This window comes from Aphanomyces invadans, assembly GCF_000520115.1.
Source record: "Aphanomyces invadans strain NJM9701 unplaced genomic scaffold supercont1.10, whole genome shotgun sequence".
Lineage (NCBI taxonomy): Eukaryota > Oomycota > Saprolegniomycetes > Saprolegniales > Verrucalvaceae > Aphanomyces > Aphanomyces invadans.
The window spans coordinates 698,698-710,659 of NW_008580155.1; the positions used below are offsets into that span (position 1 = coordinate 698,698).

Below are 11,962 nucleotides of genomic sequence, written 5' to 3' on the forward strand. Positions count from 1 at the left end.
GACCCTTGGTGGAGGATGACGGTCAACGTGCTGTTCGTGTGCTTAGGCAATATTTGCCGCAGCCCCGCGGCGGAAGGCGTGTTCAAAGCGATCGTGCAAAAGTCGCATGACAGGCCGGAGAATTTCCACATAGATTCTTGTGGCACGGGTGGCGGCAGCTCCAACTGGTACAAACCGAACGGGTCGTCGTACCACCAAGGCGAGAGTTCGGACTCGCGTATGAAGAAAGAGGCCAAGAAGCGGGGATACCATCTCACGAGTCGGTCGCGCCCCCTCGTCGCAGAAGATCTCCGCTTGTTCGACCACATCATTTGCATGGACAGCAACAACGTTCGCGCTGTCTTGGAGGCGGCCAAGTTCTGGGGACCAGAATACATCGCCCTCGCCAATGCCAAGGTTTCCTTCGTCCTATATTCGGGCCGTCACCCATTGCTCATCTTCCTCATGTAGGTTTCCAAGATGACATCGTACTGTGTCACAAACACTGGAGCGGATCACGTTCCCGACCCTTGGTACGAAGGAGGGTTCGACACCGTGCTGGATCTGCTCGAAGACGCATGCGAAGGCCTGTACAGCAAACTCGCGTCGTCCTCTTAACGAGATCACATCGACGTCGACGAGCTCAAGATCGAAAAGTTATGAGGGACACTCGTTGAATTGCATTAACCAGGTGCCATCGCTTAACACCGTCGTTTTGTCCATGCAATGGAGCATTCCTCATCTACATCAAATCCTTTCGTTGGTTGGTTTATTCCCAGCTGGAGGTAGCAGGGGCAGGGGTGGACGCATCCCAGCCACCAGCGGCGGCGTCAGCGCCCCATTCACCACCGGGAGTGTTCCAGTCTTGGGCAGGTTCCGGGGTGTACAAGTTGGGTTGCTCTTGGGCAGTTTCGGCGGCCGCGGCTTCGTTCGACCAACCGGCACGGGCGGTCTCGTCCGAGGCACCAACAACTTCTTCGGCCTTGGCCAACTCCTCAGGGTCGCGGTAGAAGAAGAGATCGACGGCGACTTCCCAAGGAAGGGCGCGCGAAATCGTGCCACGGAGACGGAGCACTTCACGGGCCAACAACCAGTACAACAGACCGATCGAGAGCTTGCCCTTGTTGTTGGCAGGGATGGCCACGTCGACGTAGCGCAACGGGGAGTCCGAGTCGACAAAGGCAATCACGGGCACGTTCACGTAGGCAGATTCACGCACGGGCTGCGAGTCAGTGCGGGGGTCCGTGATGATCAACAAGCGGGGTTCACGGAATTGCTTGGTGATTTGGTTGGTGAAGGTACCGGGGGTGAAGCGGCCAGCAATGGCTTGGGCGCCAGTGTACTGAGCGAACTTCAACACAGCGCGTTGGCCGTACGGGCGCGCCGAAATGGCAATCACGTCCGCGGGGTTTTCGACGGCCACAATGACCTTGGCGGCCAACATGAGCTTTTCCCACGTTTGGCCGACGTTGATGATGTGCACACCATCGTTGCGGCGGCGCCAGATGTAGTCAGCCATTTGGCTGTCGGCGTTGCGCGTGCCGATGTGCACCATGGCGGCGAGCATCTTTTGGATGTCTTCTTCACGTTGGGTCAACACCATCTTGCTGGGGGGGGGTCTAAACTAAAGCGATGAAAAGGATTAGTGGGCGCCTCATCGCCTATTGTCAACTCGCCAGCCAACCAAACGCTGTGGCCAATTGGTTCACGAGGTATCCGGACCTTTATCCGGAGGACCTGTTTTGCATGCGGCATTTGTCTCGCGGAAGCACGACGAGGATCGCGCTCGGTCTACCTGGACCAGGAGCATGGCTCATGGAAACTCGAGGCAGTGCATTCGTTTGACCCTGGAACCAAGATGCGGGTTGGCAAGACATGCTGTGCAATATGTGGTCGCCGTGTGTGTAGTGGACACACTAGACAAGCGACGACCTGTCGTATGTGGATCAAACGAGTCGTTGCAAGTTATGGAAGCTAGTCTGTCGCGGCAAACGTGCGGGGTTTTGGCCGCCACTGTGGTGCGGCGCCATTGTGCGAGAACTTGGCAAGTTTGACTTTGGTTGGGGGGTCGGACGGGAGGTGGAGGACGTGACACATCCCAGCACGCAGAGTTAGCCACTCCATGCGAGGTTCTCCCAAGTAGTGAACTTGATTCACCCGACGAGACGAGTCCCAATCAGTCACTTTGGCGCGGAACCAATCGTCGAACCCGACCCAGTACACCTCTACGATACCACCGACAAGAGCAGGGCCTTCAGGAAACGGCGGCAATCCGATGTTGCTGGTAGGTCGAGGAGGTGGGAATGGTTCCGCCACAGGTGGTGTCGTCAAGACCTGGCCCTCCGCGGCGGCAACCTTTAGAACCATGTCTGTCACCAGCGTCTTGACCGGGAACCGTCCCCGGTTGTATAACTTTGGCGTGACCTGAAACAACTGGAACGGATTCGAGGTTAGCGCGGCAGGTGGAGGAGCTGTCATAACCCGCTCTTTCCAAATGTGGCGCTCGAGCAAGTACGACGCCGAGTCCAAAACGAACATGTAGTCGTCCAGTTTTGCGGTAGCCTCGGTGCTCATTGAGGTTACGACAGAGGGCCGTGGCAGCGCTTCAAGCACCAAGTCTTCCTCTGCAATAAAACGCTTGGCGCCGATCACGCGATCGAGAGGCATGTGCTTTTCGCAGTACAATGCAAAGGGTTTCACGGCCGTGGGGGGGATCGCGGTCGGGTCCGCAGCCGCACCGATCCACAGCCCCGCGTCAGCCGCGCAAGAAATATGAAACGCGGTGCCGCAGTTGTCCACTTCGCAAGCGACGACAGCGCCACCCTTGCGCTTACACAAGTTGCACATCGAACGAAGGCGCGATGGATCGATTTCAGACATGCCGTCGATGGGTTCCATGGTCGGAACGTCACGAAGTGTGAGCTCGGGGATGCCAAGTGCACATATGACGTGCGCCCACCGCCCGTCCGAAGTCGGTTTGATTGCGCCACTGTTGTCTTGAAGGCACAAGCAGCACTGAAGTGGCGACCCGTATACACAGGACGGACAGCGCCAAGGACCGTTCGAGTCGCTTCGAATGACCATACCAAAACACTCTTCGTGAATGCGAGTCGAGCAGGTTGGGTTGCCACAGACGATCACTCGACCGCACGACCACAGGCCGCAGCAGATTTCACACTGGTCTCGGGGAGCAGGGTGGGGGATATAGCACGCGTCAACGTACGCACGGAGTTCGTGAAGGAGTTTCACGTCAAGGATATCCAAGTTCACCACGCAGCTTCCCTCCCAGTTGCTGGTCTTGATCAAGTCCCAGTCCTCGGGTTTGAAAGGATGGTCTTGGTGGAACCCTACACTTTCTGGATGTGCGAGGTGGCACCGCAAGAGCACGCCTTGTTGGTCCGCGGACGACAGCGACGCGATGTCGTGGGCTAGTTGTCTCCGTTCATCCCAATCCATCGTCTCTGCACCATCGTAACCATGCTAAGTTTGCATGTCGAGAACCGTTGTACGCACCTTGTCTCCGGGCTGGCGCCGTGAAATCGATGAATTCGTATCCGGATGTTGGTTACCGGATCTCGAAATGTGGAAGCCGCAAAAGATACGCTGCGGTCAACTTGCGCCAGCCATGGTGCCGCCGGACCTACCCCCGCTGGAAGTGCTCTCCGACGAGGAGCTCCACCACATCACTAGCTCCACAAGCAGTGGTCACACCAAGTCCACCTCGGAGGTTGCGATGAAATCCAACCCTCCCGCTGCAGCAGCTGCCTCGACCAACCCCAAGAAACATCCTCCTCCAGATAACCCGCTGTTCGTGCACGCTGTCATCGTGGTCTTGATGCTCTACCTGGCAGCGTGCGCGTACGCATATCTATGTCCACTAGAGGGGATTCCTTGGGAAGTCGAATTCGCCCTACCCACGCAGAATATATCGTCCAACTGCACCGTGACAATTCTCCATCCCCTGGAAGGTCAAGTCACATCAAGGAACGTGATTGAGTTCGAATTGCATGCGCCATCCAACACGACTAACTCGAGCCAGATCATGCAGTACACCATTCAAGTAGATGGTGTCTTGTTCGTTACGGACCTAGCAATTCTCCATCGACGGGATCCTATTCCGTTCTCGACCAATGCCCTACACACCCTCGCGAGCGGCGACCACGTCGTGACCATCACACTCGTTGTACCATTGCCGGGAGGAAGGGAAGATGTCGTGCATGTCGAACGGCGATTTCACTTGGTTCCTCCAGGTTCGCCAATCTTCAAGTTGTCGCTACCTCAAAAATCCATTGCACCATCGTCCCCAGAGAAGACATGCGATGCCAATCTGAGTGACGGCATTGAAAAGAGCGACCGCCATGTCATTCGTTCGCCGTCCAATGGCTCAGCGTTTCCAAGGGAAGCAATGATTGCTTTCGACGTAGACGCCGTCCACGTCATGGAGCTGACCGTGCTACTGGACGGAGTTAAGGTCCAGACGCTTCCACCGTCAACTGACGCTGCGGCAACCAAGCAAGTCCACCGAGGCGTGCTCGTAGGGCTGCATCCTGGCCATCACACGCTGCACATCCGCGGCTTACATGACGACAACGACATCGACAACGTATGGTTTCACATTCTCGAGACCAATTAATCAAATACATTCGGGAGAGATTGTGGCCGCAAAATGGTTGCCCATTTCATAGATTAAGTAGCAATAATCTATATTTATTCGGAAGAGCGAAGGATGTCCGAGTCACCGGCGTCCAAGACGACCAACACCGACACGCGGAAGTACTTGCCGCACGCGGTACCGAGGTCGTTGTTGTTGCCAGCGTAGTGGTGCACGCCGGTCTTGGCCAACATAGAGTAGTATTCCACTTCCGACTTGCGGAGGGGAGGGGTGTTGGACGACAAGATGACCAACTTGGCTGCAATCAACACGGTAAGCAATCGGATCAAGTGGTCACTGCTTGCGACGTACCCTTGCCGTTGCGCAAGTTCTTCAAGGTTTCCTTGTACCCAAGGGCAACCTTGCCCGAGCGCATGACCAATTGCAAGCGCGAGTTGATGTTGTCAACAGCCTTTTTCTGAAAGAGCACAGACACGCATGAGTACCAACGAGGTCGGAGGCGTGGAGAAGAAGATGGGCGTGGTGGGTGGCCAGACGTTCAGGGGTTGACCCGCAGCACAGCGTGGGGAGGCTGTGTGGGGGATGGCGAGTCTAGCGCTTGCGCCACAGAGCTCGCTTGGCCCGCCGTTCGTGTGTGTACCGGCCACCGGCACGCTTGCATTCCACTCCAACGATAGATAGTCGCATCATACCGTCTTCTTAGTGGCCACCATCTTGTTGTTTTCCAGCTACTTGAGATGTGCTGCCAACCTTTCAACGCTCGTCGCACCAACCACGAACCCACGCCAACGAAACAATCCCGAACTTTTAAACCAATCCGCGTGTCCTATGTGGAATTCAAGCAATTGGATTGGTTGTTCACGAAATCCGGATAATCGATATACACCGGATAAGAACAAATCGTGAAGTGTGTCGTTTGCATGAGGAGGTCGCTGATCGCAAGGATGGAAACACTCGGTGGCATGTTCGAAGGAAAGCAAGCAATGAGTATGGAAAAAGGATGCAGTGTTTGATGGGCACTTAGTCGGTGCCGGTCTCGGGTCGAAACTTGCGCTCTTTTTTCATTTTTTCGACCAGTTGCCGGTCTTCGTCGAATCGTTCGCGCAGGGTTTTGAGCTCTACATGTCGAATGCAGTTCAATCAAGCACGAGTATGTATATGTGAATGGGACGGGGAAAACGTACGGCCGCGCTTCTTTTCGCGGAGCTGGAACCGGTAAAAGTCTTGCAACTCCTTGGACTTTTGTTTCTTTCGGTACGTCAGAAGCTCGTCTTGATCTTTTCGTTTTCGCTTTGTGTTTACGACTGTCTGGAAACCATCGGAATCCACATGGGATTTGAGTTGCTCGCGCTCTTTTCGCTCCTACAACACACGCATGTCACCACAGGAGTGGAGTGGCCACTGTCGAATGGCATACCGCTTCTTCTTCCGCGTCGAAGTTGGCCATAAAATCGTCGGCACGCGATTTCAGAACTTGCAACCCCGGACGTTCTGCTTTGTATTTCTGGATGGCTGCTTCAAAAGCATCGGGGACGTCGTCTGAGCCAGGGAATTTAGGGAGGACGGTCAGTTTTAGCAACTGCTTCAACGTTGCTTTGGCTTTGAACACGACGTGGGCACTCGACGCAATTGTGCCATCACTGGCTTTGCCCATCACCACAGACTGCACAGGTCCGACCTCGTTGAAGAGCTCCATCACCTGGTCTGCCGTCGCCCGCGCCGGCAGGTTCACAACGTACGCCGTCCTGTCTGCTGCCAGCTCGGTCTCTTCATTTCCCTCTGACTTGTTGATGTGCTTCTTCACATAAACGTAGCTCGCGAATTCTCCAGGGAATGGAAGCGCGGTGTACCCAGCGATGGTTCGAGGCATCGCGGTGTCGTGTGTTGCTTCTACTGCTTTGGCAACGACCCAATAAATCAACATATTTTCCACAATTTGATTTGTCATTTTTTATCCAATCCAAATGTTCAAGATAACTGAGTGTCTTTTCATTGGATAAAATACTTCGCGTAACCGCTGTTGCCTTTCGGGTCAAGTGCCACCGCTGGTGACGCGGCATTCCTGGCTTGATGATCTTGGATCCATCCCACGCCACCCCAGGAACTGTCCAGGCTCTTCCCACCCACGTTCCTGGAGTATTCAGCGCCAATGCGCTTCGAGATCTCTTCCAGAAGTCCCCTACCAAACAAAAGAAGATTGCACGGACTGTAGAGTCGAAACCGCAACACGCTGCTGGCCACCGCCGGCCTACAGCACACAAACAAGCCAGCGACCATAATGATTCCATGCAACTGCGAATATGGCTACAGCAGCGAGTACCCAGCAGCTCGATTGTTCACAACGAGCTGCGAAGCCATGCCATTCGCGCTGCCCTTGCAGTGGATTCCGCCAGTGCCGCTGTCGATGAGCACGTTCGGTGGATAAAGAACAACGTTCCATTGCACTCGGTGCCAAAGGGAGTCATATCCAATCGCACCAAGATCTCCTCCTTCGTCGACGTTCTTCGACGAATCCTCCACGCACGACTTCTTGCTGCCTTTTCCCTTTGGCATGATGCTGTCGTGAGCGACAAGCAAGCTGCAGCTGTAGCTCAGTTCGTTCGAAGCGAGGCTGTGCAGTCTCTCCAAGACATTTGGGAGCGGTCGTGGCAACGGAAGCGGGACCGGGCATTTTACATGTGGCACGTCGAAGTCAGGTGCGGCCAAACCCAAGAGCTCCACGCGGCGGCAGCGGAAATCCAGCGATGGGTGAAGATGTTCCAGCGTCGTCACTTGTTGTATGCCATGCGTCGAACTCGCGCCGCCACCCAACTGCAGTCCAACTACCGCCGCCACACCACGCGCAAAGCATTTCGACGGTTGGTGCAAGCCGAGGCCGTCCGCCGCGCAGCTACGACCGTCCAAGCAGCCTACCGCCGGAAGAGATCACGTCGCACCTTCCTCAACGCGCTGCTCGTGTATGTGCAGTCGCAAGCGGCTGTGGTACTGCAACGATGGATGCGAAACACGATCTATCGAATGCAGTGGTTGCGACGGAGATGGCGCGACGTCCTGGCAACAGAGGCTGCTACATGTATTCAGCGAACTGTGCGAGCATTTTTGACTCGCGGATGGTGTCGCCGCATTCGTCAGGACAAACGTGCAGCCACGATTCAACGAGCCTGGCGACGGAGTCGCCTACATTCGCGAGGTCCCTTGTACGCTTCGATCGCACATTTGGCGCAATCCATTCAGTTGGGCATGCATGCATGGCATGCGACAGTGCTTCAGGCCGCTGCTCGAGGGTTCATTGGGCGAAGATGTGTGACCAAGCGGCGGCTTGAAAGACGAAGCGCCATTAGCTTGCAACGCACGTGGCGGGAATACGTCGCAAGGCAGCGTCGAACGCAGACGCGACAAGAACGGCGACTGCGACGATTACTCGCAGCCCATTGCATCCAAGCCACCTACAGAGGGTATCGTGATCGGGTCTTGTTTCGACTGGCAATGACCAAATCGTGCGTTCCAATGTACCTCCGGGCGTGTCGACTGCAGGTTGGTTGTAGAATTGTTGGGGTCGTCGGCCTCGTTTCTGACTTGTGCTGTAGTCGATGCCGTTGCAACTGGTATTCCGGGAGCGATTCCACAACTCAATCGTGCACAGTGCATCGAGTGTGATCGCGACAGTGTGGCGACGGTATTGGCGGCGAAAGGTATCGAGGCACAAGGAATTGACTGCCGCCGCAGTTGTCGTCCAGACAATCTACCGAAGCCAGCGAACGCAGCGCTGGTTTCGAAAACATGTGGCTCGCATTCGACGCAGCGCCACGTCCATCCAACGAATGGTGCGGTCGCGGTTGGCGAGAAACCACACCAAGCAGCACATTGCGGCGATGAAGAAAGTTGCGCAAGCAGCGCAGACAGCACGGTCGAACCAGGCGGCATTGCGTGTCCAAGCTGCGTGGCGCAAGAAGAAAGGACGGATGGCACTGCATCTTCGACGGCAAGCACAGGAACTAGAGATGGCGCGGCGACACGCGAGTTCCAAGACCATCCAGGTTGTCTTGTCGTTTCAATGGCCACAACTTGAATCGATTGTATCCTAGCGGTTCGTGCGGCATACACGCCAACGACGGCAGAATTGCCGTAACATGGTAGTTGCGGTGGCAGAAATCACGGTCAAAGTGGCCGCGCGCCATGCTGCAGCGAGACGCATCCAGAGGAAGTTCCGCGCGTACAGGTCCACTCGCCTTGGCAAGGTTCTACCGAATGGTCTTTTGTGCATACATCCTAAACCATACGATCTAGGCCATGCTGGCTACCCTAAAGCTAGACCGACGGAAGCGCGAACGGCGGCTCGCCAAGCAAAAGATCATATCTGACTTTTTGGTCGAATCTGCTGTCGACCGTGAAAATGAACTTGCGCTGATGGCAAAAGTGAAATCGAATCACGAAAAAGTCCAAGGCGAAAAGGACAGAAAGGCGACCGAAGCTGCGGCAGCGAAAGCAGAACGCCGGCGACTTGCCCTGTTCGCCGCTGAAACGAATGTGCTTACGCCGCCACCACGGTTCCAGATCACAGCGCCTGGCAATGGGAAGTCGGAATGGGTCGAAGCATGGGACGATGTGAACAACCGAAAGTACTTGTATAACGCCAAGACCGGCGAGAGCAAGTGGGCCTAGGTGGCGCCCCGAAGCCTGCCACTTCGTTGTCGCAGTGACGTGGCAGCTTGTCCACGCAGCATGGTCATTTTCGGCAAGATTGTTGCTGCGGCACCTCCAATAAATCCAGTGGGCATCCATTGCGCAGAAAAATTTGAACTTTTGGCAAATTTTTGTTGTCGTCGGAATTTTTCCCATCGTTTTGCAATATGTTGTTGATAGAAACATGACTCCACGATTGTGACTTCTGTCAAAATATTTTTCCATTCCGAAAAAAATTGGATTCCTCTGCCGTACCAGAGGCTTGGCGCAGAGTTGTAACGGAAATCAAAATAGATACGAAAAACAAAATTACAAAATTACACACGAAGGCATTGAGCCACCGTGGACCGACGTGGAGAATCGAGTTCCGCCCCGACTCCAATACGTTCCACGATGAAGCTGCTGCTGCTGCGATGTCTTGCGGCTCTCCTTTTGACTACAGGTACGGTCCTCATGACGCCCGCATGACACCGACGACGCCACGTAGACATTTTACACGCCCAACTGACCGACCCGACGACAACGGTGTCGCCGGTTGTGATTGAGACCACCACGACGATGTCCCCCGTCGTAACGGAGGCACCTCCGACGACTACTGCGTCCGTAGTACCCACCACGACAGCGTCGGTCGTGCCGGCCACGACTGTCGCGACGACCACCCGAGGACCAACCACCACCAGGGCCGCCACCCCCACCACAACATCAACTCCCGAGCCATCCGAGACCACGGCCACTCCTTCGCCCACAACAAAATCGTCGTCGTCTTCGTCGGGTCGTTCGACGTTTGGTGGGTTTGCCAACCTCGACGATTGGGTGTGGTGGGTAATCATCGGCGGCGGAGCATTTGTCCTCCTCGTGGCGGTCGTATGCTGCTTCATTTGCATACGCCGCGGGAAGGCGAAAGCGCGGGAAGAAGCCATTCAGGCCATGGAGGAGCAGCGCGAGGCCGACAACCACGCACGGCTCTTGGCCGAAGCACAAAAGCAGCGACGGGACCGCGAGAACCAGCAAATTGGAAGGGCATCGCTGACGTCCAACGGCAACAGTCAGACATCGCCAGCGAAACGCCCGAGCTTCTACCGCCGCCCGTCACAAGGCCGTGGAGCCTACCTCGCATCGTCGTCGTCAAGTTTGCAGTCCTCGGTGCCTCCTCCCCCGATTCACACCAACCATGTGGACGTCGATGGCTTGTCTGCGCCGTACATGTCGGTGCAGTCGCCCACAAATGGTGGAGTGTCTGTGCACCGTCCGCCGACGAGCGTCAACGAGCGCATCGAGGCGCTCAAGGCCCGCAACAGCCTTCCCCAACATGTCGATTCTTACTCGAGCGAGCCAGGGTTCCTTGTGCACTCGCCGCCGTTTCCAACCGGAGCTCCTCTGCAGCAGCCCACCAATCCGCGCGACACCACATTGACCGGCTACAGCATGGACATCGACGGGGACTACGAATCCACGGTCGGCGATACCTTCCTCTCGCCGTCGACGAAGGACTCCCTGTACCAAGAACTCGACGCAGCTAAACTCAACTCGCCAACACGCGCTGCAGCCGCCGCGATCAAGTCGACTGATTCGAAGCGGTCGGACGGCAGCGACTTTGAACTGGATGTGGATGGCGATGATGACGCAGCGCTGCGGGAGCGGGTGCCGAGCCATCGATCTATCGAGTTTTAGTGGATCGTAGCAAACCATTCTAGCATAAAGAAGAAGAAATATGACGTCGTATATGATTGCGTGGTAAGGGGCAAACGAGGTGGAAATATGGATATTGCATTATTACGACCACCACGAGCTCGTCGACGAGGTTGGAGTAGTACCGTGTGGAGATGAACTCGCAATGAATCTGCTTCGCATGATGCCGTGGCCAGAAGGTTGCCGCGGTGTCGACGTAAACGCAGTGGCCACCACACGGTCCAGGAAGAGATGGAATCGAGACATGTCCAAGCGGCCTTCCAAAGCACTCTACATGAGAATACCATGCGTGTGCATGAAGTTGAATTCAAGTCACGTACGGCTTCGAGCGAATCCATCTTGAGGTCGCGAAGAGGTGCCATCCGTTGCGTCTGAATCGCATCTTGCTTGTTCCCGATCACAATCGTGGGCAAAGGACCGATCTAATGTCTTTCAAAATTCACGCCAACCTGATCGGATTCGTACATTGTCGGGGTTGGCGACGACATTGGGGCGGTTCTTCTGTGCGAGAGAGAGCTCTCTAGCCGATACGAAACGATCTGACTTGCCTTCGTCGAGGTAGAGAACCTTACGCGATCCACTTGCGCAGGTTGTTGTAAGAGCGAATGTTGCTCATATCGTAGACGAAGATGATGCCTAGGTACAAGATGTGTTAACCACGATCGATATGGGACGCGTCGACGCACCATGCAGTTCATGGTAGAACGCAGCTCGGCTGAGCTCGTACCTAGGATTGCCGCCAATGTCGACGAATTCGACAAAAGTGTCGGGTTGATGCAGCTAGAACAAGACCAAGCGAAGGATGATGCTGGATGCGAAGGCAATTGCCTACTTACGAGAACGTCTGTCGTGCATCCAATCGTCCATGTGGGGTGCGACAGCACTTCTCCATGACACAAATAGTGAACGAGCGATGTCTTTCCGACGCCCGAGTCACCGACCACCGCGACCCGCACCGTTCGCATATCCATCGTTGTGCCTTGGATGACAATAAGTCAT

At 55.5% G+C, this 11,962-nt stretch overlaps 9 protein-coding genes across 11 annotated transcripts; 4 read left to right on the top strand and 5 right to left on the bottom strand.

Moving 5' to 3' along the window:
• Window positions 1-15: 15 nt before the first annotated feature.
• On the top strand, window positions 16-597 carry H310_05876 (hypothetical protein; the record flags this gene model as incomplete). Its single annotated transcript, XM_008870722.1, has 2 exons — window positions 16-396; window positions 451-597. 2 exons carry the CDS (start codon window positions 16-18, stop codon window positions 595-597), a joined length of 528 nt encoding a protein of 175 aa, XP_008868944.1.
• Window positions 598-636: 39 nt separating this feature from the next.
• On the bottom strand, window positions 637-1,639 carry H310_05877 (ribosomal protein S2). Its single transcript, XM_008870723.1, has one exon. The coding sequence runs from the start codon at window positions 1,580-1,582 to the stop codon at window positions 749-751; it is 834 nt and encodes a 277-aa protein (XP_008868945.1). The 5' UTR covers window positions 1,583-1,639; the 3' UTR covers window positions 637-748.
• Window positions 1,640-1,919: 280 nt separating this feature from the next.
• H310_05878 (hypothetical protein) lies at window positions 1,920-3,513 on the bottom strand. The gene is made up of 2 exons (XM_008870724.1): window positions 3,493-3,513; window positions 1,920-3,440 (listed from the first exon to the last, which is right to left on the bottom strand). Exon 2 carries the CDS (start codon window positions 3,433-3,435, stop codon window positions 1,954-1,956), a length of 1,482 nt encoding a protein of 493 aa, XP_008868946.1. The 5' UTR covers window positions 3,436-3,440; window positions 3,493-3,513; the 3' UTR covers window positions 1,920-1,953.
• A 57-nt stretch (window positions 3,514-3,570) lies between these two features.
• H310_05879 (60S ribosomal protein L30) lies at window positions 3,571-5,376 on the bottom strand. The gene is made up of 3 exons (XM_008870725.1): window positions 5,284-5,376; window positions 4,943-5,048; window positions 3,571-4,889 (listed from the first exon to the last, which is right to left on the bottom strand). Exons 1-3 carry the CDS (start codon window positions 5,302-5,304, stop codon window positions 4,687-4,689), a joined length of 330 nt encoding a protein of 109 aa, XP_008868947.1. The 5' UTR covers window positions 5,305-5,376; the 3' UTR covers window positions 3,571-4,686.
• Window positions 3,575-4,696, top strand: H310_05880 (hypothetical protein). The gene has a single exon (XM_008870726.1). The coding sequence runs from the start codon at window positions 3,605-3,607 to the stop codon at window positions 4,610-4,612; it is 1,008 nt and encodes a 335-aa protein (XP_008868948.1). The 5' UTR covers window positions 3,575-3,604; the 3' UTR covers window positions 4,613-4,696.
• Window positions 5,377-5,517: 141 nt separating the features above from the next.
• H310_05881 (hypothetical protein) lies at window positions 5,518-6,499 on the bottom strand. Its single transcript, XM_008870727.1, has 3 exons — window positions 6,009-6,499; window positions 5,776-5,953; window positions 5,518-5,709 (listed from the first exon to the last, which is right to left on the bottom strand). Exons 1-3 carry the CDS (start codon window positions 6,459-6,461, stop codon window positions 5,612-5,614), a joined length of 729 nt encoding a protein of 242 aa, XP_008868949.1. The 5' UTR covers window positions 6,462-6,499; the 3' UTR covers window positions 5,518-5,611.
• A 106-nt stretch (window positions 6,500-6,605) lies between these two features.
• H310_05882 lies at window positions 6,606-9,402 on the top strand. Of its 2 annotated transcripts, XM_008870728.1 has the most exons (4): window positions 6,606-8,125; window positions 8,179-8,628; window positions 8,677-8,829; window positions 8,879-9,402. In XM_008870728.1, exons 1-4 carry the CDS (start codon window positions 6,662-6,664, stop codon window positions 9,251-9,253), a joined length of 2,442 nt encoding a protein of 813 aa, XP_008868950.1. In that variant the 5' UTR covers window positions 6,606-6,661; the 3' UTR covers window positions 9,254-9,402. The 2 variants fall into 2 exon arrangements, with proteins under 2 accessions (XP_008868950.1, XP_008868951.1); XM_008870729.1 differs by having other exon boundaries at window positions 8,179-8,829.
• Window positions 9,403-9,573: 171 nt separating this feature from the next.
• Window positions 9,574-11,013, top strand: H310_05883 (hypothetical protein). The gene is made up of 2 exons (XM_008870730.1): window positions 9,574-9,716; window positions 9,762-11,013. Exons 1-2 carry the CDS (start codon window positions 9,668-9,670, stop codon window positions 10,943-10,945), a joined length of 1,233 nt encoding a protein of 410 aa, XP_008868952.1. The 5' UTR covers window positions 9,574-9,667; the 3' UTR covers window positions 10,946-11,013.
• A 12-nt stretch (window positions 11,014-11,025) lies between these two features.
• H310_05884 lies at window positions 11,026-11,947 on the bottom strand. 2 transcript variants are annotated; one of them, XM_008870732.1, is made up of 6 exons: window positions 11,800-11,947; window positions 11,691-11,743; window positions 11,536-11,599; window positions 11,429-11,483; window positions 11,284-11,385; window positions 11,026-11,233 (listed from the first exon to the last, which is right to left on the bottom strand). In XM_008870732.1, the coding sequence occupies exons 1-6, from the start codon at window positions 11,853-11,855 to the stop codon at window positions 11,048-11,050; spliced, it is 516 nt and encodes a 171-aa protein (XP_008868954.1). In that variant the 5' UTR covers window positions 11,856-11,947; the 3' UTR covers window positions 11,026-11,047. The 2 variants fall into 2 exon arrangements, with proteins under 2 accessions (XP_008868954.1, XP_008868953.1); XM_008870731.1 differs by having other exon boundaries at window positions 11,650-11,743.
• Between the last annotated feature and the right edge of the window lie 15 nt (window positions 11,948-11,962).

Excerpts from the sequence above, each read along its gene's own strand:
- H310_05877 (XM_008870723.1), bottom strand. The coding sequence starts at position 1,582 with ATGGTGTTGACCCAACGTGAAGAAGACATCCAAAAGATGCTCGCCGCC.
- H310_05878 (XM_008870724.1), bottom strand. The coding sequence starts at position 3,435 with ATGGATTGGGATGAACGGAGACAACTAGCCCACGACATCGCGTCGCTG.
- H310_05880 (XM_008870726.1), top strand. The coding sequence starts at position 3,605 with ATGGTGCCGCCGGACCTACCCCCGCTGGAAGTGCTCTCCGACGAGGAG.
- H310_05879 (XM_008870725.1), bottom strand. The coding sequence starts at position 5,304 with ATGGTGGCCACTAAGAAGACG. Across the intron at positions 5,049-5,283 it reads TGGTGGCCACTAAGAAGACG|AAAAAGGCTGTTGACAACAT; the intron begins GTATGATGCGAC and ends GTGCTCTTTCAG. Across the intron at positions 4,890-4,942 it reads GAACTTGCGCAACGGCAAGG|CCAAGTTGGTCATCTTGTCG; the intron begins GTACGTCGCAAG and ends TGTTGATTGCAG.
- H310_05881 (XM_008870727.1), bottom strand. The coding sequence starts at position 6,461 with ATGCCTCGAACCATCGCTGGGTACACCGCGCTTCCATTCCCTGGAGAA. Across the intron at positions 5,954-6,008 it reads TCGACGCGGAAGAAGAAGCG|GAGCGAAAAGAGCGCGAGCA; the intron begins GTATGCCATTCG and ends CGTGTGTTGTAG. Across the intron at positions 5,710-5,775 it reads CCGCGAAAAGAAGCGCGGCC|AGCTCAAAACCCTGCGCGAA; the intron begins GTACGTTTTCCC and ends TTCGACATGTAG.
- H310_05882 (XM_008870728.1), top strand. The coding sequence starts at position 6,662 with ATGATCTTGGATCCATCCCACGCCACCCCAGGAACTGTCCAGGCTCTT. Across the intron at positions 8,126-8,178 it reads TCCGGGCGTGTCGACTGCAG|TCGATGCCGTTGCAACTGGT; the intron begins GTTGGTTGTAGA and ends CTTGTGCTGTAG. Across the intron at positions 8,830-8,878 it reads GGTCCACTCGCCTTGGCAAG|GCCATGCTGGCTACCCTAAA; the intron begins GTTCTACCGAAT and ends CATACGATCTAG.
- H310_05883 (XM_008870730.1), top strand. The coding sequence starts at position 9,668 with ATGAAGCTGCTGCTGCTGCGATGTCTTGCGGCTCTCCTTTTGACTACA. Across the intron at positions 9,717-9,761 it reads GGCTCTCCTTTTGACTACAG|ACATTTTACACGCCCAACTG; the intron begins GTACGGTCCTCA and ends GACGCCACGTAG.
- H310_05884 (XM_008870731.1), bottom strand. The coding sequence starts at position 11,934 with ATGGATATGCGAACGGTGCGGGTCGCGGTGGTCGGTGACTCGGGCGTC. Across the intron at positions 11,600-11,649 it reads GTTCTACCATGAACTGCATG|GCATCATCTTCGTCTACGAT; the intron begins GTGCGTCGACGC and ends TCTTGTACCTAG. Across the intron at positions 11,386-11,428 it reads TCGTCGCCAACCCCGACAAT|ATCGGTCCTTTGCCCACGAT; the intron begins GTACGAATCCGA and ends GAAAGACATTAG.